At 47.0% G+C, this 21,796-nt stretch overlaps 6 protein-coding genes across 7 annotated transcripts; 2 read left to right on the plus strand and 4 right to left on the minus strand.

Annotated features, from left to right (window-relative positions):
- The first annotated feature begins 5,052 nt into the window (after window positions 1-5,052).
- Window positions 5,053-10,712, plus strand: LOC108101872 (putative mediator of RNA polymerase II transcription subunit 26). Its single transcript, XM_017206408.1, has 3 exons — window positions 5,053-5,249; window positions 9,183-9,632; window positions 9,692-10,712. The coding sequence occupies exons 1-3, from the start codon at window positions 5,245-5,247 to the stop codon at window positions 10,497-10,499; spliced, it is 1,263 nt and encodes a 420-aa protein (XP_017061897.1). The 5' UTR covers window positions 5,053-5,244; the 3' UTR covers window positions 10,500-10,712.
- Window positions 10,623-12,363, minus strand: LOC108101871 (translation initiation factor eIF-2B subunit gamma). Its single transcript, XM_017206407.2, has 4 exons — window positions 12,120-12,363; window positions 11,553-12,061; window positions 11,356-11,496; window positions 10,623-11,284 (listed from the first exon to the last, which is right to left on the minus strand). The coding sequence occupies exons 1-4, from the start codon at window positions 12,274-12,276 to the stop codon at window positions 10,718-10,720; spliced, it is 1,374 nt and encodes a 457-aa protein (XP_017061896.1). The 5' UTR covers window positions 12,277-12,363; the 3' UTR covers window positions 10,623-10,717.
- A 153-nt stretch (window positions 12,364-12,516) lies between these two features.
- LOC108101874 (V-type proton ATPase subunit D 1) lies at window positions 12,517-13,596 on the minus strand. Its single transcript, XM_017206410.1, has one exon. It carries the CDS (start codon window positions 13,488-13,490, stop codon window positions 12,750-12,752), a length of 741 nt encoding a protein of 246 aa, XP_017061899.1. The 5' UTR covers window positions 13,491-13,596; the 3' UTR covers window positions 12,517-12,749.
- Window positions 13,597-13,651: 55 nt separating this feature from the next.
- On the plus strand, window positions 13,652-15,035 carry LOC108101873. The gene is made up of 3 exons (XM_017206409.2): window positions 13,652-14,315; window positions 14,375-14,558; window positions 14,612-15,035. The coding sequence occupies exons 1-3, from the start codon at window positions 13,743-13,745 to the stop codon at window positions 14,998-15,000; spliced, it is 1,146 nt and encodes a 381-aa protein (XP_017061898.1). The 5' UTR covers window positions 13,652-13,742; the 3' UTR covers window positions 15,001-15,035.
- Window positions 14,994-16,819, minus strand: LOC108101870. The gene is given in 3 exon segments (XM_017206406.2): window positions 14,994-15,425; window positions 15,484-16,172; window positions 16,175-16,819. Coding segments are annotated over 3 exon segments (1,542 nt in total). The 5' UTR covers window positions 16,674-16,819; the 3' UTR covers window positions 14,994-15,071.
- Window positions 16,820-17,077: 258 nt separating this feature from the next.
- LOC108101947 (nose resistant to fluoxetine protein 6) lies at window positions 17,078-21,607 on the minus strand. Of its 2 annotated transcripts, none has more exons than XM_017206533.2 (6): window positions 21,239-21,607; window positions 19,321-19,678; window positions 18,370-19,207; window positions 17,946-18,311; window positions 17,336-17,879; window positions 17,078-17,272 (listed from the first exon to the last, which is right to left on the minus strand). In XM_017206533.2, the coding sequence occupies exons 2-6, from the start codon at window positions 19,649-19,651 to the stop codon at window positions 17,147-17,149; spliced, it is 2,205 nt and encodes a 734-aa protein (XP_017062022.1). In that variant the 5' UTR covers window positions 19,652-19,678; window positions 21,239-21,607; the 3' UTR covers window positions 17,078-17,146. The 2 variants fall into 2 exon arrangements, with proteins under 2 accessions (XP_017062022.1, XP_017062023.1); XM_017206534.1 differs by lacking the exon at window positions 21,239-21,607 and adding an exon at window positions 20,445-20,454.
- Between the last annotated feature and the right edge of the window lie 189 nt (window positions 21,608-21,796).

Raw genomic sequence — 21,796 nt, forward strand, 5'->3', positions numbered from 1 at the left:
CGAAATACCAAATATGTTCATTTTGGATCTGGCATTACATTTCATACAGGTTTATTTACCTAGGTATAAACTGCCTAGATACAAAATGGTTCATCTGAGTATAGTATGCATTTGCCAAATTTATTATTCCCAATTGAATATAATTTTATGGTAAACAATTATATGAGACAATGAGAAAAAGTATTTAAACATTAACTTTAATTTTGTTTCATTGGCAGCTAGCTCACAACTCACTGCGATTTCCACTTCCTTCCGCCCCAATATCTTACTTTTCTGCACCTCAGCTGTGAGAACGGACACAAATTTGCATTTCTTTGGCTCCGGGGCACGCCCCCTCAATGCCAAGTTCACAGTCACTTCCGTCCCGAAAACGGAAAATGCACTGACTTAGGTTAACACGTAACTTCCACCGATCAGATCCGATCTGATCTGATAGCCGCCTAAAACAATCAACAATCCAGCCGAAAAAACTTACAAATCATCTGGCGGACAAGTTCCGGCTTTCGAGTTTGGCTTTATGGTCTAATACTGGCCCATTGTTGACTCCGCGTAAACGATGGCTATAATTTTTATGACGCTGTGAATGTGAATTAATCTCAACGGTTTTGGAGTCGACTGCCCGCTAATTGTGGGTGTGTGATTGCTGGTTGATGCTGGCGGGTGATGTCAGTTGTTGGGTCTTTAATCATCTCTTAAGTAACTTTAAGCACATGGCTAATGTGAGCCAATTAACTCCCAAAAGTCCCGAGAGGAAAAACATTCAGAGTGTTTACTCAATTCGAAAACTGGTTGCTCTTTAGGAAATTTATTCCCGAAGGTACAAAATGTAACATCCAGTTTGTATGATTTTTAATAGCTCAGTTATCGGATATTTTATTTTTACTATTTATTATTGTAACAACTGATAATTAGTTCCTATTTTAAGCTACATACAGAAAAATATATTTGTATCTTACTTCCCAGTGATATTTTTCTAATTGGCAAACCCATTGAACTTTATAAAGAGCCCAAAACCCCTTGAAATGTCTAAGCCAAATTACTCAATCAGTTCGTGTGTGAATTAAACGAGCTGCTAATCTAAAACAGATCCCGGCCCCAAGTCATTAATGGAGTGCTCGAACAACGCCCAGAGAACTTCGAGGCGCGTTCGATGTAATTAATTTCAATTCGCCACTCTTGAGCGCGGCCTTGAACTTCAAGAGTGACGTGACTATTAGAACGCAAATGGATCGGCGTCTTCCGAGCCGAGATGTACTTTCGCTTTTTCCATCAAGATACAGCGCAATTCTTGAGAAACCCCAGACTGCGATACTCGCAAGAGGGAAAAACCCAGTGACATAACCGAGACTTACGCACTCGCATCTCAGATGGAAAATATGTGGAGCATTAAGCATTAGGGCTAATTAGTTAACAAAAACACAATAGTGGACCATGGACACATGCAAAATATTTCTCCACAGCTTTATTGTCTTTCTTTTCTTTATTATATAGTATGTTGGTTTCTTTTTTGGTGCCAAAGTCCGCTGCAGACTATTCAATTGGCCAATTCTCAATTGCAGCACTGAATGCGCTGCACTGAAAAACATTTTATTTGAGCGTTCCGGGAAGTGTTAGATTGAATCCAAAATTATTATTTCTTCCTATTTGATTTGGATTTTCCCTGCAGCCCAAATGTAAGTGCTACTCAACTTGAGCCACAAAATCTGACAAGCTGACAAAAGCGCGTTGGTAGATGGTAACAATCAGGGGCTAATTTGAAACACTTTTGGCCAGGCCTTGCCCAAGTCCGATTTGAGTTTTACAATATTTTTTCCAGTTTTGTTGTGGCTGCAATGTCCATAATTTCCCCCATTGAACCTGACCGTCGTGGCTGTCGTTGTTATTGCCATTGTTTTTAGTAGTTGCTGATGGGGCAGCAAACACAGTTATGATTATGAGAGGTTTTGTGACAATCAACTTCCTCGAAACGTGCCGCTTCGGAATGGCTTTGGCATGGAATGGCTCCGAATGGACTTGGACTTTGCATAATGGCCAGCAGTTGGCCAGTTAGCCGGTTGGTTCGTGTAATGAATTTTACCCGTGTTATTAGGGGACAATCGCTGATGGCAAAGAGTCAGCGACTTTGCAGACACAGGTGCAATTGGGTGTACATTTTTTCGGTGTTTTGGCAAGCCATTTCACAAATAAAGCAAAGGTATGTTCATTTAAAAAAAAGTGATAAAAACGTCCATGTATCACTAATGCTAAAACATGATTTAACGATTTAATGACCAGAGCTAAGTTAAGTTAAATGGATGCTGTCTAGCTTCAGACCTTAGGGATTCAAATTTAAGTACTATAATCAAAACGTTATCTGTACATTTTCAACAAATTTACATTCATTGTCCGTGACAAGATTAAAATAAACCGAAAACAAAAACAATCAATCACCATATAAAATCAATTTCTATACCTTTGAAACTGATATTTCTCTATGTGCAACTCGTTTTTCCCTTTTGCGCTGACTAATCCAACAAAACACTTATTAATTATGCCTCATAATTGAGGCACCCGCCTGGGAATGATTTTGATTAGCAGCCTGCAATTATCCCCAAATCGTGAAGCTGTTTGCGATTCGGTCACCGCTGACAGCAGCAGGTTTGCCTGTTTTGTTTGTCGGGCTCTGAGCAATGCTAGTGGAAATATGTATGGAACATGAATGGGGCAAAACACGAAAAGAAACGCCAGCAAATTATGTGAACTTGTTATATCACCTGGCTGAAAATCGCGGGCTTCAAACACTTTTTTCAGTTGATTCGAGCGGCGGCAATCATAACAACAAGCTGCTGCACTTTCTTTGCGTTACGCTTCTTTGCATGCATTGCCAAATCGCCTGGGTATATAGCCACGCCAGATATCTGCGGCTATATGCAAGCGGTCAGTGTCCAGACATTGAAAGCAATTGCAATGCTTGAACGCTGTCCGCCGAAAAGACACAGATATAGCTGCAGATACAGCTACAGATACAGATACAGCTGCATAGATGCGGATTGAGATGCAGCCGTGGATTCGGATGCACTTGCAAGTGCGGCACAGAAACGCAAAAGTTCAACAGTCGGAGGCGTCGGACGGCCCTCCACCTCCCCCGCGGTTGTAGGCGTTTGCAGTATTGTAAATTAATTCATATTAGCCAAACAAATGCAGACATGTGTGTGTCGGTGAGCAGCTTTTAGCATTTCATTCGGCGGAGGAGATGGCTTGTCGCACAGGTTTTATTTCTGCGGTCTGAAGTTCGTTGTGGGAGCATCGCAGTCGAAGCCTCAGTCGAAGTCTCAGTCGCAGCCTCGTTGAAGAAACCGGCGCAAATGATTTTTATTTCTTTTTATCTGCTGCAACTGTTTGTTGTTATTGTATTGAAAATAGCAAACATGCAAAATGCGCAGCGAAGGCTGAGAAAATCAACAGCGAAAATGTTAATTACACTATATCTGAGCAGCATCTATCTATCTGGCCGTTCGACGGCCACTTAAGTGTATCTGATGGATGCAAATGTGTGGAAGGCATTTTCGAAACCCCAAACAGTTACAGATCTCCCGATATATCTTACACTGCATGAGTAATATCAATTGGCTTATGACTAATGGGCAAGCCTAAAACCAAATCACAATTAGCGGACACAGAAAACATTTTCCATGGTTCGATTTAATAACGCATGAGATCAACAGCAATGTTTTCGAGCTATGTTTTCACACATTTTTGAGGTGTTTCTACTAAGGGCTTAGTTATAAAATCTTCCTTTTGAAATAGCGTTTAGTTCTTCCTTAATCCTAAGAAGAATTAGTACTCACCTATAAGCAACTTCTACTTCAAATCCTTTGTAATTTTATTGTTATCAAAGAAAATCCAAACCACCCCTTACAGACGCAAATGTAAAAAAGTCGATGCTGTTCTTACAAAATTATTCAATTACCTTTTTGAAATCAACATAAACCCTAATTTAAGTCTTCAAAGTATTATCCAAAACACTTACTAATCAAAAGTTTCTGATGTGTTAGTTTAAAATTGTTTTTCTTGTTGTGCAGATCGAAAGACTTAAGGGGGGAAATACAATTAGAAGACCTGAAATGAGGGCCATCTTTGGGAGTGGATTGCAAGTAGGGTATTAAATGAATCTTAGCGATTCTTTTTGCATGTTATTAGGTAATTATTGAGCAATAAAAATCAGTCAAGTTTTTTGAAAAATATTGTAATTAAGCCCATTTATGAGCAATAATGTGTAGTCGTGTTTTTAGGGAAGGACTTTGCGCCGTGCAGTCTCCAGGTCCAGGATCACGACTTAAACAAAAAACAGCAACTGGGCTTTAAACTTAAAGGTTCAGCGCTCACCATGAATAAAAGCAAATTTAAAAAAAATAATTTTTCCATTAAAAAATTTGAGGTTAAAAAAAAATTTAAAAAAAAACGCTTTTTTTTTTACTTTTATTGTAAAAAAAACATGTTATAACAAACAAATATGAAAAACCGTTATATTCATGGTGTGGAGAATTTAATTTCAAACATAATGCAAAAAACCGCATTCGATTTAAATAAAATCTCTGACCTGTACATTGCACGGCGATTTTGAAAACACGACTTTTCAGTAGAAGCGTTTGAAGTTTACTTTTGTGCATGTCCGCCATATGACACGCCCTCACTAAATTGCTTATAACTTTGAAAATAAGTACCGGACGGCTTTAAGCTTTTAAAGGCTTATTCCCAGATATATTTAGAGTACATTAAGCCAAAAAAAAATTGTTCGAAAAAAAAATTTTCTAATTGTATTTCCCCCCTTAAGAAACGAACTTGGCGGCAATGGGAAAAACTCCACTCAACTGACGGATACTTTTGAGTGGATCCGAGACAGAGAAAGAGAAACGGAGAACCGGAGAGCCTCGGCTTGCCGAGAGACACACGAGAAGTGGCTGAGAGAAACGGAGAAGTGGCTGTTCTCTCGGCCAGGTCTCTCAATGGGCGGCTTCGGCCCAGAGTGGATTTTTTTGGTATAAAACATAAACAAGCCAAAGAAAGTCATTCATTTTGTTGTTCGAGCCAGACGAGTGAACCGTTAGCAGAAGCAGCTGGAAAAGAGCTGCCCAGTGCAACAAAGTGACACATAGAAAAGCCATAAACGAACCCTCGACCATAAAGTGATCCCGTGAGTGTAGTGTGTGATCCGCAGCCGAAACCTTTTGGATTATTTGGATACCGCCTAGACATCGCCCCAGAATGCAGTAAGTTCTATAACCACCCAACGCGACTGTGAATCATAGTCCGAACCTGGATCTAAGCCTGGCTGGACTTGGCCTGCCTCGCGGCCACAAGTTCGTGCTACAGTCGCTGCCATCGAAAATTAACATTTTCGGTATTGTCTCCGTCTCCGTCTCCGACTCCGGGGTTCTCTCGGCCCAATTTTCTGGGCCGCTTAGCCGCTTGGCAACCACAAAATATTCTTTCGGGCGATTTCAAAACGCGGAGACATACGTAACGGAGGCAAAACAGAAAACCCCAACCGAAGTCGGTCTGACTTTTCCTCCTATATCTTTCTGTTGGTTTTCTGTCTGTCTGTCTGTGTGTTTCGGCGTGGGAGTTTTCGCTTTTGTTCGCCGACAGTTCATTGAGGCAGCTGCCTTTAACCCAGGGGGATGCTTGTACTTATTTATATGAGTTGCTGCACAGAAAACAAAGTTAGGAGCTTTCCTTTGTTACTTACAGTCACGAGCTAAGGAAATCTATATAAAATGAATGCATTTAACCTGTTTAGAATATTATTCTATAAGTGAGGAATCTATATGCAAAGTTAAATATTTCTCTAAAAATTTTAGATCGAACTTACACGAATCTTCCATGACTTTTTCAATAATTCAGATATCCAGATAAATCCAAAAATTCCGATGTTGATTATAGGTTGATATTATGAGAATTAAGACAACTTTTTTTAGGCAGGCGCTTAATGTTTTTACAAACTGACAACGAATTTGTCTTGAATTCAGTTAAAAGGGGTTTTTTTTTGTTTCTTTTCTATTTTTTCTTATTAAGAACCAAAGATCTTAACAAATTATAAAGCAAATCAACCATCACATGAGACATTTTATTCCTGTGCAGATTTCCAAATCTTTCGATCCCAAGTCTTTTTTAATTTATGTACACTTTGTGCCAATCGAATGTCCGAGACTAGATCGCCGATTAGGACTCGGAACGGTCACGCCTGCCGGACACTGGGAGATCCAATCTCCGTGACAGATTGCATCACAGAGCTGGTCCTTTCTAAAAGTAGAGTCGTGTGGATTACTCATGCTCTGCCCATTATATAAGTGACAGCGAATATGAGCGGCAATTGTATCAAATGCACGCACTGCGGCGCATGTGGCGTATACGCAATATTTCAACGTTTGGAATTACAGCGACGCACAGAAATGCGCAATTGCCCAAGCGTGCCGCTCGCCACGCCCACCGCCCTCCGTCCTCCATGCCTCCGCCCAACGCCCACTGCCCCGGGTGTAATTGCTTTCGATTTTCGGTCACTATTTTGATGGGGTGTGTTCGACGAGCAATTAATAAATCGCCAGCGAATTGATTTCTTTCACTTCAGCCTTGGCTCGTCGGATTTGGCCCGTCATCGAGCCAAGCGAATAAACACACACCCACTTCAGACAGCCGCCCCACGTGAAGGTCGCAGATTTGTGAAAATTGCCGCGGCACAAAAAGAGCCAAAAGAGAAAAACGGTGGAACATAAAATCCATTGCCAAGCTATTATGGTGGCACATTATCCAGATGCCCGAAATCAGGCGAACGTAAATTTCGAGCACATTAAAATCCAACCGCCCTAACTGCACGCACATTAACGGCGCTTAATTTGTTACACGCAAAATAAACTATAAACTGACAAAGAAACAACAAAGTAGGGGCAGAAAAAAAAGTGAAAAAACGAAATTAAAGCAGTGCAATGGAGTTTATGGAGTTTATTTTCTGGGCTTTCATGTTTCACACAGTTTAATGGCATCGGGAGTTGTGTTAACGAGCTTGTGTTTAATTAGGCACTCGAATAAACTAAACTGCAGCCAGTGAAAACAAAAGACTTGGGCAACAAACTCGAACGGATTACATGCTAAGGAGCCCAAATGGAAATGGACTGAAAATTGAAATGGATGATGGAAAACAGCGGGCAGCCAAGGAGATTGTGGCGCTAAGTGGGGCTAAGCTCTTGATTCCCTGCCTACTCCCGAGTTATACAAGAAACTTGCGCTCTTTTTGTGCGAGAAACAAGTACACTTATCAAAATGCAGGTGGTTGGTGATTGCCGAGTGGCGTAACACTTTTCTAAGACCGGCGCTTATGTCACCCCAAAAATGCCCGCCTAACATGACGCACACCCAACATTTAAGGAAATCAACGGCGAATATAGTCCGAGTTCCAAACGGAAGAAAACCCGGTGGCACACAGAGAAAATCCACTGCAGCCCGAAAGTGTAACGAAACCGACGGCTTCGCCAGACTTGTGGTTTTTCGAGAAGTACATGGATGAGCGGAGGGTACGGGTCTAAATCTGGGGAATTGGGACAGGGGATTGGGGCCGAGAAAAGCCATCAACATCAACGCACCACCAAGTGCCATGCGAGTATGCTATTCACATTTCGCTATTCGCTATTGCTATTTGCTATTTGCTATATGCATGATGTAACCGCAGTGCGATAACGTCTGCATCTGGACCAAAAACAGAGACAGATCCCGAGACATGCAACCAATTCCCCATTTATGGCAGACAGACAGCCTGTTGCGAGTGCGAGTGCGAGTGCGAGTGGTGCTTGTGCGCAAGTGGAGCACTCCAGGGTTGAGGGAATGTCTTGGGTATTTGCATGGGCCGCAAGTGGGAAGGCAGAAGCCATTCCCGGGGGCAGATTCCCCGGATTCCCAGGGAGCTTGCGCAAAAGGTTCGGTTCGCTGACAGTGACAATGCAACAGGCAACGGTGGCACTCTCAGCCAGCTCCTAAAGTTCAAAGGTGCAGCTTGCAACTAGCAACGCGCAACTTGCAACGCGCAGCTGCCAAGCGACAGGCTGACAAATTGCCAGCTGGAAAATTCGATACTTGCATAAGACAAACGCTCTCCAGATTTATTGGCCTGGCCCAAAAAAACCAACGGAATCCACTGGCCATTCGGGTTCAAAGTCACCGCGCAGCCGGACACTCTGGCTGGCGTGAAAAGTAAAAGTCCGGGCCGACTTTTGCTTTTGCTCTGGCTTTTGCTTTTATTGCCGCTCGCATTTTTCACCTTGCCCAACTATTTGCGACTCTTACTTCGGCGTTATGGCCCCAATTAGATGCTGGCACGTAACGTTGGCTAATTGGCCTGGTCAGCACCGGATCGCTGGCTTCCACGCCAGGAATTCCCCCCGCAAGCGGGCTAGATACTCGTGTATGTGGTATTATGCGTACGAACAGCAGTTGACATTCAGCCAAGTCGAGTGAGTGGGTCTCGGGTAAATGGCGTTCAAATTGAACCCGCCGCAAGCTGAGCATCTTCATCATAGTCGGTGCGGTGGGGTATATGAGCTATAAGATCAGGGTCTCGAAGCTTCGGCGTAGAAACCACTACGAGGCACTTGCATAAAAGCATTTCATTTGCATGCCTGAGTAAAAATTATACAAATATCAAAGTGAACTATTTGTGCATCTCACTGCGATAAGGTGATGTTTTGAAGAATTCTTGCTGCTGACCAGATCCTTTAGAGTATTAAATCATGAAATGAGAAATATTTTGGCCCAACTTTTGGTAACAAGCGTATGCCATGATCAGCGATTCCCAAGCCGAGCTTTCCTTGCCTTCCCAGCCGCAGTTGCAGTTGCATCTCCATGCTACTGGCTCCGTGGCCCGTTTCGATCTTGGGACTTGCCGTGTTGCCTTATAACAAGTTTTCTGGCCTGGCTGGCTGGCTGGCTGGTCTGGTTGGTCTCTTGCATAACTGGTCGCTGGGCTGCCGATGCCAATGACGATCCGATGATGCTGCCTTCTTTGGCTGCAATTTGGCGGCATCTTCGCGAAAAGGTTCGCAGAAATATTTTCCCGCGTTTTTTTCTGTCGGTTGATTGTCTTGTTGCCACAGAGTTTCCCATATCATAAAGCAGGCTGACTCACCACATGATGGCCATTGCTTATTCCGTTGCAGCATCCAGTCAGCCGTTCTGCTCGTCCTGGCTGTCGCCACTGGTCTGTGGAGCAGCTGCGTGGAGGCAGCAGCCACCGGAGCTCCTGCGGCCATCGCCACCACTGCCAAGCCAAAGGGATTCGAGGCGCGATCGCTGGACGTGAGCTCCAGCGGCGGCGAGGAGGAGCTGGACGACTTCGAGACGCAGGCCCAGACCCACCTGGCCTACCGCCAGACCCAGCAGCAGCGCCAGCTGTACGAGTACAGCGACGAGGACCAGGAGGAGCCACCGCGCCAGGTTTACGCCAACAGGAACGCCAAGCAGCAGAGCAACTTCCTCAAGATCCAAGGCCAGCTGAAGAAGCCCCTCAGCGAGGAGAGCGAGGAGGAGGAGGATGAGGTCGAGGAACCCGATCGCCTGTCCACCTTACTGAGCAAGTCCTCCTTCAGCTGCAACGACCGGAACTCCGGGTGGGTGCCCACTTGGCATCTATTTATTTAAACATACTTATAGTTGAATTCGATTGCAGATACTATGCCGACGAGTCGCTCAGCTGCGAGGTGTTCCACTACTGCCAGGAGAGCCAGAAGCACTCATGGATCTGCCCCGAGGGCTTCACCTTCCACCAGATCCACCTGATCTGCATGCCGCCCTCGCACGACAACATCTGCAAGCAGTCCTCCAAGTACCACATCGTGAACGACTACCTCTACAAGCCGATTAACCTGCAGGAGCACCAGAGCAAGCCGAACGTGACTCTCCGCTACTCGGAGCGCTACTTCCCGGAGAACTACTACGAGCACGAGCGTTACGACGACGAAGAGGAGGAGCTACCCGCCGCGCCCAGGCCACGCATCCAGCAGCAGCCACAGCAGCAGCAACAACATCGCCAGGTTGTGGCCTACCAGCAGCCGCAGCAACAGCCTCAAGTGAGAGTACAATACCAGCAGCCGCAGCAACAGCCCCAAGTGAGGGTACAATACCAGCAGCCGCAGCAGCAACAGCACCAGGCTCAGCCGCAACCGCAAGTGGTGACGCAGATCCGCCACCAGCCTCAGCCGACGACCCTGGCCTACCGGAAGCCACTGCCCGCTACCACGGTGCAGCCGCAGTTGCAGCTGCACCAGCTCCACCAGCAGAGGCCGCAGACACTGGCGCCCACCGTGACGCCGGCGCCCTACCGCTTCTTCACCACCGCCCCGCAGCTGCAGCAGCAACAGGTCTTCCGCACGCCCGAGGAGATCAACATCTCGCTGCAGCAGCGCCGGCCGCAGGTGTTCATTGCCACAACGCCGCGGTACTACGAGGACGAGTACCTCTACGAGCGGCGGAAGTAGTGAGGAGGATCTGCGGACTAGTGAGCAGAAACAGTCTTGTCTCTCGTGTACATTCCCCGTCTAAGTACGTAGCTTTAAGCTCTCGCCCCAGCTCTCTGTCAGGCCCGAAAACCCTTGCGCGAGTTTTGTGTACCTATTTGTAATATTTAATGTCCTGCTAGAAGAATCCGCCTTCTAACTCAATTCGTTAATAAAGGAAGCCACATTAAGTTAGCCGCTCACTGTATGTCAATCTCCATGAACTGATCCGCGTTGGATAGGTGCACCGCCTGGCTGTGGGTGCCCTCCTCCACCACGTAGTTGGGCCCGATAATGCAGTTCTTCAGCACTGATCCGCTCTTCACCAGCGCCCGATGACCAATGATGCAGTTGTCGATGTTGCAACCCTCCTCCACGACGGCGTTGGACATGATAAGCGAGTTGGCCACAATGTTCTTGGGGTTGATGATGCAGTTGGGACCGAAGACGCTAAAGTTCAGCGAGGTCTTTTCGGACAGCTTGGCGTTGTCGGCGGCAATGATCTCCTTCGTTTGAGTGGACTTCACCAGGGCGCCAGGGGAGATTAGAGGGTGCTTTTCGCCACACAGATCGTTCCAGATGCTGGCCAGTTTGCGATTGATTGCCAGGAAGCTCAGAGTGTTGTTTACCCGCACTCCGAACGCCTCTTTGCCTGCCTGAATCCCATAGCAGCGCACCACGTCACCGTGATAGGGAACTTGGGACAGAGATTGGTTGAAGAGAGAGGTCTGTGTGATCTTCTGGTCCAGAATGGTGTAAGGAACGTACTAAATGAGAAAGTAATTTGGTTAATAATTATGTTCACTCGGTGCATTACCCAATATTTTTGACTCCTCACATGCAAAACGTTATCCTCATTCTTGGTAATCGCGCCGACTTCAGAGGTTGTGTCCTGCACTGCTTTTGGTGGTCGTTTGGAGTGCTGCTTCTTTATCAAATGCGGTAGAAACTCGCCCTTAAAGGTCGAAATGTTCTCTTTCTGCAACGATCCAAGCTATTAGAAGATATTCCGGCAACAACCACATGTTTACTTACCCTCCGAAGGTAGTCGATGACCCATTTCTTCAGCACATAGACATGGGCATCCACTAATCGGCTGTACACATCGAGTCGTCCCCGGTTCTTTATCAGATGTCTCTGGATATTCAGGGTTTCCTCACAGTCACTGGCGGCAGACACGAAGGCCAGTCTTTGGGTTGATGCATGAATGCCAATCACATCTCGTTCTGGTTTATGCTTGCTCTTGGGACCCGGCATCACGACATCTGACTCGAAACCACTGGGAAAGAGGAGCAGGGCCAAACTTGCATCGTGCTCCCGGAACTTGTTGATAAGGGGATACAGGCTAACATTGGTGACCAGGTCGCAGCTAAGCACAAGGAAATCGGACTTGATCTTGTCGTATATATACCGCAGACTGTCTGCAGTCCCAAAGTCATTGTCACCGGGAATCGTGGCATAGTCCAATTTTAGTTTCAGGGGTGTATTTTCCAGGGCCGATTGAATTTCGAGCTTTTCCTGCTCCAGCACCACCACAATAACCTCTGGGGACCAAAAATAATCCATTAAAATTACGATTTACCCATTGTCAACCGGAATTACCTGAAAAATTATGTTGTTGCAGCAGATTTAGGGGGTACCAAACCAGGGGATACGGGCCCACAGGCAGTAAGCACTTGGGGGCATCGCCCAGCACTTCCGGTAGTCGAGTGCCACGCCCCGCGGCCAGAACTACAGCCTGAAACTCGGAGTTTGTCATTTCTTATTAAATAAACGAAACAAATTCGGCCAAAAAGCGTGCGAATATAAAAAGCCACGCAAACAGCTGATCGAATGCAGGGGCATAAGAAATTCGCGTTATCCAGCACTGTTTCCCATTGGACATATGTTTGCTGTCATGTGACTGCATTTTGTTTTTGTTGCTTTTCTATTGTATAAAACAAGTCAGATGACCCTTTTTGCCATGAAAAATCCCTTTTCGACTTAAAAACCTCAAAAATGCCATTTGTATGAAACAACAAGACTTTAATGCATGGTTTGCGCAGCTTACACTACACTACAAAAATGGAATACATACTTTTTCTGCTTATTGGAATAGTCTACACACTTTTGCTACATAGGTACAATTAAGTTTGTGGCTTGCCCTTTGCGAATTACAATATGGAAACAGATACAGAACGAAAATAGTTTAACAATAATATTGCTGGAATTTACAAATATCCAAGATAATACTTAGAACAGCACGTCATCGTCTCCCTCATCCAGAATGTTAGCCTGCTGGCGCACATCAATTCCCTCCTTCAAAAGCTCTGCCTTCTTGGCATCAGCCTTGATACGGGCCTCGCGTTTCTTGTCTTGGATCTTCTTCAGTCGGTAGAACTCCTCACGCTCCAGCTCGTCCAGCTCCGAGATGATGTAGGCCAATGTCCTGTCGATACGGGGGATGATCACGTGCTCGATGGCGTTCACACGACGGTTGGTGATCTTGATCACTTCGTCCAGGGTGACGAACGAGGTCTGCAGCGAGGCCAGCTCCACGAGAAGCTTCACGGCGCTCTGGTAGTTCTTCTTCAGCTTCGCCAGCTGCTGTCCACCGCGGGCCAGTCCGGCCAGCTCGTAGGTGTCGGCTCCATCTTGGTAGGATTCAAACACGGGCAGGGTGACGCCAGCCACGTTGTCCTTCTTGGTGCGGATCTTGATCTGAGCCTTGGTAACGTTCTGCAGCACCACCTGGTTGATGTCGCCCGAGGTGAACTTGGCCTCCGCCAGTGAGAAGGCAGCCTCTTTCATAACGTCGCCCATCAGAGTCTTCGTCTCGATGATTTTGCCCAAAATCATACGGAATCGCATTTGCAAGGCATCCGCCTTCTTCTTCAGAAGACCGTGACCTTTTTGGGCCCCCGCGAGACGGGCCTTCATCAACATCTGGGCACCACGGGACGGGAAAATCGGTAGCCTATCTTTTCCGGACATTTTGTTGCTTTTTTTGGGTGGAACTGGCTAAATTAAACTATTTTCAACTGCGTATCGAGAAAACTGCAACCGTCGCAGAACACTGAAAAACTCCAACTGGAAAATGACGGACACTAGTGCTGGATAATTCCAAAAGACAGATAGTGCTCTAAGCTACCACAACATTATGTGTTGGTAAACAACCCTAAGCAGCTGATTCGCATTTGAGGATAAACAAATCTGATTGATTTTTGTTTTCTTTTTTTATAAACGATGCTGCTGCAGCGCGTTGGCTTGCTACAAATAAACAACCACCTGCGGCATTACGCCAAAAAATCCCGGGCCCAGTTCAAACCAGTCATGGCCGTGAGCAAGCGGTTGGTTCACCAGGAGATCCTGCATTATGTAAACCCCTTTGCCAGGATCAACGTGAAGTCTGATGTCTTTCTGCGCATTCAGCCAGCTGATGTGCATCAGTACACCAGTGGCGATGTATTTATAGCCCAATTGCGCGGCGGTCAAGTCAAGAACTCCAATGTCACACTGGACGTGAAAATAACTGATGATGATAAAGTGGTCGATGTTGTGGTCAAGCAAATAACAGAGCAGCCCTCGCAGTTTGAATGCGACCTGCAGATACCCGTGCGCTCCGATGTCTCCGTGGAGGCCAAGGGCAGTGTTAGAGTGGAGGGAATCCAGAGCGAACTCCTGCAAGTTAAGGCGGACGGAGGCATTGTAACCAAAAACGTTAAGGCCACCAATATAAGCCTTTATAGCGAAAACGGAAACATTAATTGCCAGGGAACGATACTGGGCAAGATCACAGAAATAGAGACACGTAATGGGGTAGGAAAGGAGTTAATGTAAATCGTTACTATGTGTGATTTTATATTTTGACTTCCCAGAACATTAACATGGACAAACTTCAAGGAGACAACCTGAATTGCACTACGGAAACTGGCAGTATTATTACCGACTGTTGTTATGTGGAAAACTCCAACTTCCACACACAAACTGGACGCCTGGATCTAAAAAATGTCCACAAAACCAGCCAAGTGCACGTTTACCAGTCGGGCGAGCTTAATATGAGTGAGTTAACGTGGGAAATATTCAGTAATACATTAACTATTCTCAATTTTTAGCTGGTTTCCATGGCAACCTTCAATTAGTGACCAAAGGAGGCAGCTTAAATGTCCAGTTATCAGAGCTAGTGGGCCACAATAAAATCGATGCTCAGAATTTAAAAGACGAGGCTGTTATTCACATATCCCAAGCCATTGAGCAGGATCTCCACATTGAGGTGTCAGCTTCTGAAGTGAAACTAGAAGCCGAACTGGAGCATGTTGCTCATGCTTTGAATGAGACAAAAAATAAACTCCTACTCGGTAGCTCCAATACAGATCGCCTGCAGGTCTGCAGCACAGGTGGCAAAGGCGTGCGCCTGGGAAAACAGTCGTGGAGCGACATGATGCGTCAAAAACTTCAAGCTATTGAAACCAAAGCCCCATCGTTAAAGGCAGAGACTCACTAAGTTACGAATATATTGTGCTGCAAGCTACAATCTCAGTCATTTTTGTCTTTTCTTCTACGGAGGTATATCCCTTAGGCTTGGCCCGATTCCTTATCCACTTTGTCGCTCAGGCATTCGAGGGCCTTCGAGAAGATTGCATCTTCCTCTTCGGCTTTTAGCGCAGACACAAAGAGCTGCACTTTTTCGTCGCCAATCTCCTGGAGATCCGAGTTTTCCGCTTTTATCACCATGCAGGCTAGCAGGCGCAACAGCTTGAAGGCGTTCTCAACGTACTGCTCCTTGGGAGCGTCCTCCTCCTCCTCGTCGTCCTCGAAGTCATTGGACTCTGGATCGTTTCCGGTGTAGTTGTCAATGTGCTGTTTAAGTCTGTACCACAGTTCCAGAAGATTTGAGAAGGCTTCCTTGTTATAAAAGTACTTTAGGCGCTGTAACAGGGAATGGTCACTGGGCAATTCGATTGTTAAGGGGAAATCTCGGACTCACACTCCATATGTGCGCCAGGTCCTCCAGGTATTCCTCCTGCCGCTCGCCCAATGGAATGAGTTGCAGCGGCTGCTGCAGAAACTGCAGTATCCGCGCGAGACAACTGACTATGCTGGGTGCGTAGACGTCCATCGAGGCCTGCGCCTCCGGCAGCTGGACCAGGATAGTGCAAATGTTGAGGTAGGTTTGTATGATCTCCACATCACAGGTTATTTTCGGACCACATGAGTCGTAGCCGACGTCGGCATCCTCGTCACTGTCTTGGTTGGCGGCTGCTTCTTCCGCCTCTTCGTTCTCCTCGCCGGCTTCTTCGTCGGCCAACTTGGCCTGGTCATCGCGCATGAGTCGCAGGAAGGCGCTATTCACGCCATCGCAGAGTTCTGGGATCAAAAAAACCTCTGCAAAAGGCTTTAGATTGTGGGTCGACTTGGCGTTTTCCTCCTCAACCAAAGCACAGCTGGCGAGCACGGCATTTGTAGCCTTAAGAGCAGCCACAAGCAGCTCATCACTTACGGACTGCTGCAGAATCTTGCCCAGATTCTTTGCGGAGTTTTCGAAGGCGGCGAAGCAGATGTACCAGTCCACGGCGAATTGTTCCTTACCGCTTAGCACGTGGGCCATGATGTACTGGAAGAGGCGCATCAGCTGTATGAGCATGGCGGTGTCCATGCAGTTGGTCAGTTTAAAAGGGTCTCCATCGTGCTGTGATTGCAGGTGAGCAGCTCGGCGCACTCCACCTGGGCGCACATGTTGCCTAGCAAGCCGATGAGAATCTCGTAGAGACGCACATCCTCGCAGCCAGCTATCAGTGAATACATGATTGGATCGATGGCCTCGTTTTCCAGAAGCAGTGTAACCACCTCGGGGGATACCGACATATCCCACACCTTGCATAAATCGTCTTCCAGCTGCTGTTCCAGCGGTGAGTTCGGCTGCAGCTCCACCAGCTTCATTATCGTCTGCAGGATGAAGCGACTGCTGTACATTGTGCTGCCCACTGCGTCACCACGCATCCGTTCCAGCAGCTCCGCCTCCTCGGCGTCTTCCTGAGCGGGTGGGGGAGTGTGCGAGGCGCTGGCAGGGCCGGAAGCGTCGCTTTCCTTGTGGGCCGCATTTTCCGCGTGAGGCACGTCGCTTTCCTTGGTACACGCAACGCTACTCGCCGACGGCTCGGCGTCTTCCTTGGGCATTTCGATCGTTATTTGGGCCTCGGCTAACTGGTCAATGGCTCCTTTTCACTAAATGCGGACGGGCAGAGGACAATAATCAATATTTTTAGTTTCAGACAAGATTTTTTTTATATTCTTTTTTAAGACGCGGTTAGTGGGGCCGTAGCTTTTTTTTTTTAAATTACAAAGCTATTGGAAGTTTTCGGTTCAGCTCGTTAAGCTCAACTGGTCGCACTAGGGAACTAAGACACAAACCACTAAAATGTAAGAAAAAAAGATTGCAAGTTTAAAATTATGGCGCTAATAAAGCTTTTTATTGTATTCTTTTAATAATACAATAAGCTCTTAATCTTAAATTATGTTATACTGCAATATAATTTCAACATCTTAGTTCTGTTATCCAAAAAGAGAAAACACAAAATATATCTTTTAGCCTGGGTATCTTAATAATAAGTGACTTAGATGCAATTTTAACAATGAGAGTTAATCACAGTTTATGCGGTTTTGGGTTTTCCCTTAAGCAGCAGACTCGAAAGATTACTGTAGGGCAGCTCAAAAGCTAGAGAAAATGCGATGGAGGCAAGATAGACGATCATCGTGAAGCCACAGCAGACAACGCTCTAATAAATAGAAATAAAAGACAGTCAGAATGCAAAAGACGATTATGATAAGGGATAACCCACCAGAAGGAACGGATCGGCAGCAGAGCTCGTGCTGGTTAAACTGTAGACGGTTGCGATGACCAGGGGATTCAACAGGTATATGGCATAGGACAGGCGATTCAGGTGCTGGAAGCACTTGGCCTCCAGCAACCGGGACCACCAGACTCCGCTCCCGGATGCACTGCCCACTATCATCCAGCAAACGGTGAGGGAAAAGAGGCCGCGTCCCAGAACGAACAGCGAAATGGTGATCAGGTGCCCCAGATCCCGCTTCACCGTAGAGTAAATGCATCCGATGAACACCTGGAGACTGAAGTGCCACAGCCAACGGGTCTGCTGCTCACTCAGCTCCACCTGCAACTTCTGTTCCTGCAGACACCAGGCGGCGATTGCTCCCACAATGTAGGGCAGGATCCTCACAAAAGGACTCGTGTATATCTGGGTGCCAGTGGCGTAGGTGGAGTCGAAGGAGAACTCGAACTTGGTGGTGATCCCGATGCCGTAGGACCAGGATATGGTGGCCAGGAGTCCCGAGAGCGTCAGTACCTTTGCTAATTTCGGGTGCCTAGTCACAATATCGATTTTACTTTATAGCATACTTGTTTCTTGGAATGATTCCTTGTCGACTCACCTGGCATAAATAAAGAGCACTATGTTGGCAAGCAAAAAGAACTGCATGTCGCAGGCCAGGCTCCAGCTCCAGTTGGCACACATCTCCCGGTGGTCGAAGAGGTTCTGGATGAAGAGCAGGTTGCGCCACCAGTGATGGGAGCACAGTTCATCGAACCGCTCGTTGATGTGGAAGACGGAGACGTCTCCGATGTAGGCGAAGGCCAGGTCCACGCTGCCCATGACCACCAGGTAGAGTGGACCCAGTCGCAGGTAGCGGTGGAACAGCAGCTTCCCGAAGAGCTTCACATTGCCCCACAGATTATTCTGACGCACTGCCTCCAGCTGCTTGTCGTTTCTCAGAAAGTTGTAGGTTTGCAGGAAGCCACTAGGAGGCAAGTTTATCAGCATATTATTATTTCACCTTTGATAGGTGTAGGACCCACCTGATGGTGAAGAAGACGTCCACGAGGAGCGGCGCCGTGGAAACGTACTGGAAGAAGGCCTTCTCCGCATAGGATATGAGCACGGTTTTGTTGTGCACCGTGAAGTACATGTACCACAGCACGTGGAAGACCAGGATCCAGATGGCACACACGGATCGCAGGCCGTTCAAGATGGGAATCTCCCCGGGCTGATTCGCCCTCGTGGCGCAGATCTTCCTCCAGTTGTTGGCCACGTCGAAGCAGGACACGAAGTCCTGGAGCGGCTGCCATTTGAGGAGGGAGTCCATTGCCTGCCACAGCTCTGACTCCACGGGGGCCAGTCCCGGATCCGGCTCGTCGCCCCGCTTGGCCACCCGCAGCTGCTGGGCGCAGAGCATCAGGGCTCCGGTCACCAGGACCGCGGCCACCACCAGCCGGAAGGTGAGGCGCTGGAAGAAGTGCTCGCTCAGCCGCAGGTCCTTCATGTACAGCACCTCCGGCTGCATGTCGAAGATGTCGTCCTCGGCGAAGGATCCCCCTGCCACGTAGTCCCTGGCCAGCTGCTTCACCTCCTCCGACCCGCAGGCGCTGGGCAGGCACAGGCCGATGTGGAGCACCTGCTCGGACATCACCTTGATCTCCACCTGCCAGGGCGAGCGGTGCCGCAGGTAGATCACCCGGTAGTCCATCCCGAAGGGGGCGCTCTGCGTCAGGATGCTGTAGTGCATCACCCTCTCGTAGTTCCGGGAGAGGGTGATGCCCACGGGTGCCTGGACCCCTCGACACGCCTCCCGACTTCCCAGCCAGTAGTTCTGGCCGAATACGAATCCGGACGGCTTGGCACCCGAGGCGTCAAGAACTGAACATTTGAAAAGAAATAGTTCGCAATAATGTTGAATAGGTTTGAATATATTCAGAGCTCTGGGACATCTATGTATTTCAGGTCAAGTCCGCTTAGTCTTAGTAACTCACCCTTCATGGCCCAAGGTTGCTTGCTGAGTATTCCCCTTTGGACTTGTTTCAGGTGGGCGTGGCAGCTGGGACTCACATTGCTCTCGTTGGCCGCCTTGCTTAGTCCGAATATGACTGAACTTCGGATTAGATGGGGTTCATGCTTTGATTGGACAGCAGACCCCGCCTTCCCTTGGATATCGGAGGTGATTACTTTCGTGGACAACTCCAGACTGGCATTGAAAAGCCCGTAATCATAACGAGCCCTTCGCAAAGTGGACTCATTTACGGCCGCATCTGCCACTAAGGTCAAGATGCCGATGATCAAGACCGACTTCCAGTGCCTTTCCATGCCTACGGACCGCAAATGAGGCGGCAGCTGGAAAAGGTGAGAGGCTTTTAATTGTTTGCCGTCGATACGAGTGCCCTGGGTTACGCAAATCAGAGGCAGCCCTTCGGGAGTAAAACCAATTAAGTTGCGTCGACTTCCTACCGGAATTGATTTACGAGCGCGAGAGTTGTAATTCAAGTATGGAGCACTCGGTTGACCAACAGTGCAAGTGCAAGTCATCTCTTAACCCTTTTAAGTCATTGTTTATTCCTAATACTCGTGTGTCAATAATACTGGAAATGTGATCAACATCTGTTGTATCCACACGAAAACTTGAACAAACTTTCTAACATATTTCACTGCCACTTTCGCACAGGTGGAAATGATATTTTATGGCGATAGGTAAGTCGCATTGACAATCATTTTTGCAGAATACCTGCTTATGATAAGGTGTATGAATCAGATAACACTGAGATGTGGCCCCAAAGGGTTAACAGATAGTACACCTGGCAGGCGACCGATCGCAGAACATGGAAGTGTTTAGTCAAATGGAAGGTGGCGCTCAGCTCCATTCAATTGTCAATTAGCCGCATCTGGGTAAGTAAGTGCTTCTCAATGTCAGCGCCAATGTAGCGGATTAGTTTGATTCACGAGAAATTCGCCAGCAAAAAAAACAGTGTCTATAGTGAGCAGTCACCCGAAGGTTTGTGGTTTATGGGTTGCCAAAGGCAAAAGCCCAATCGAACTTGTCACTCGCGTTGATTCATGGGACTTCAAGTACCCGCCATTGACTGCCCAAGTTCAGTGTTATTACCTTTATTATTTGCACCTACATCTCCGATATCTCTGGCAGAGGTCAACGACTAGAGTGCGTGTGTCTGGCGAATAGTTTTGCGATATTTTGATGGCCCTTCTTGGCAAGGAACTACGGCCGGAGCCACGTGCTTCAGAATTAACAAGCACAAATTAAATTGACCACGCGAAAGGCAGCAAGTTGTTGTTTGTTTGCCTAAAATACTCATAATAAGTGCTGTTTGCTTAGGTTGACTTAGGCAGAAATTCGAGAATAAGTCCCCCGGGCGTTTTGCCAATTTGGCGCAGGCGTGGGCCAAAACCCCAATTATAAAAAATAATATACCCCGTGTTTTCTTTGCTCTCGAAGACGTCGCCAAAGATTCGCAGCTGTAAGCCCCCGATAGCGAGTTTGCATTTTATGGCAGCTAATGGCTTTTGGATGAATCCGTTTCAAGGGTAAATCGTAAATCTGCGCATGGCTTCGCATTTGTTTTTTCTTTTTTTCGGCTATGCAAATGAACCTTCACCTTAACTTTGCCAGTGAATTGGATCCCGATCGCCCAGTTTTCGACCATGCCATGGTTTTGTAACTGAAATTCGCGAACCAACTCTGGTTTTGCCGTGTTTGCTGGCTTTTTATTTGGTTATTAATGGAAGTGTCATAAGAGAGATGGTGATTTATTTTTTGCTCCTCATCGTTTCGTTTTTATCGCGATTAGGGGTCATGGATGGGGATGGGGAACTGGCTTTCGGGTGGATTAAAGTCCCGGATCTAATCGAATGCAAACGAGTAAAATTGACATAGTGACCTACTTTCTGGGGCGGCGACAACAAGTATCCAATCAATATAGAACCGTCCTTGGATTTCGCTTTTGTTTCATTAGAGTTTCGTTTGTTGCTATATTTGGGGTTGTTTGTTTACTTTGGCGAAGTTTGAAATCGAAACCACGGATTGGAAACACTTCGTTTAATTTTAAAGCCCGACTCACGCAGCTCCGCGTCTTTGCGACAAACTGTGCGCCCTTCGTTGCGATCCAAACCTTTATAAACTCCGCGAGCGCCAAACGCACATGAACAGGTATCAAGCGGGCGTTTAAAAAAATAAAACAGACGCCAATGAAAACAAACCGAGCGATGAAAGCGAAACTGCTCTCCGCGGTGTTTATTTTCGGGGATCTGACCAAGCGGCCTGCATCTGCGATCGACTTTTTGTACGTCACAGAGCCGCGCTTTTAAGTTTTGCCGGTTTTGACGTTCTCGTTTCTCACTCCGGTCGATCGCGGTTATTGACACCGCGTTGATAAGGGGGCGTTCTCCGAAATCGGGAGCGGTAAATACCGCCTTACATCTCCTTACATTTTTGTAATATTA

The sequence above is a fragment of the Drosophila ficusphila genome, unplaced genomic scaffold (genome assembly GCF_018152265.1).
Source record: "Drosophila ficusphila isolate 14025-0441.05 unplaced genomic scaffold, ASM1815226v1 contig_414, whole genome shotgun sequence".
Lineage (NCBI taxonomy): Eukaryota > Metazoa > Arthropoda > Insecta > Diptera > Drosophilidae > Drosophila > Drosophila ficusphila.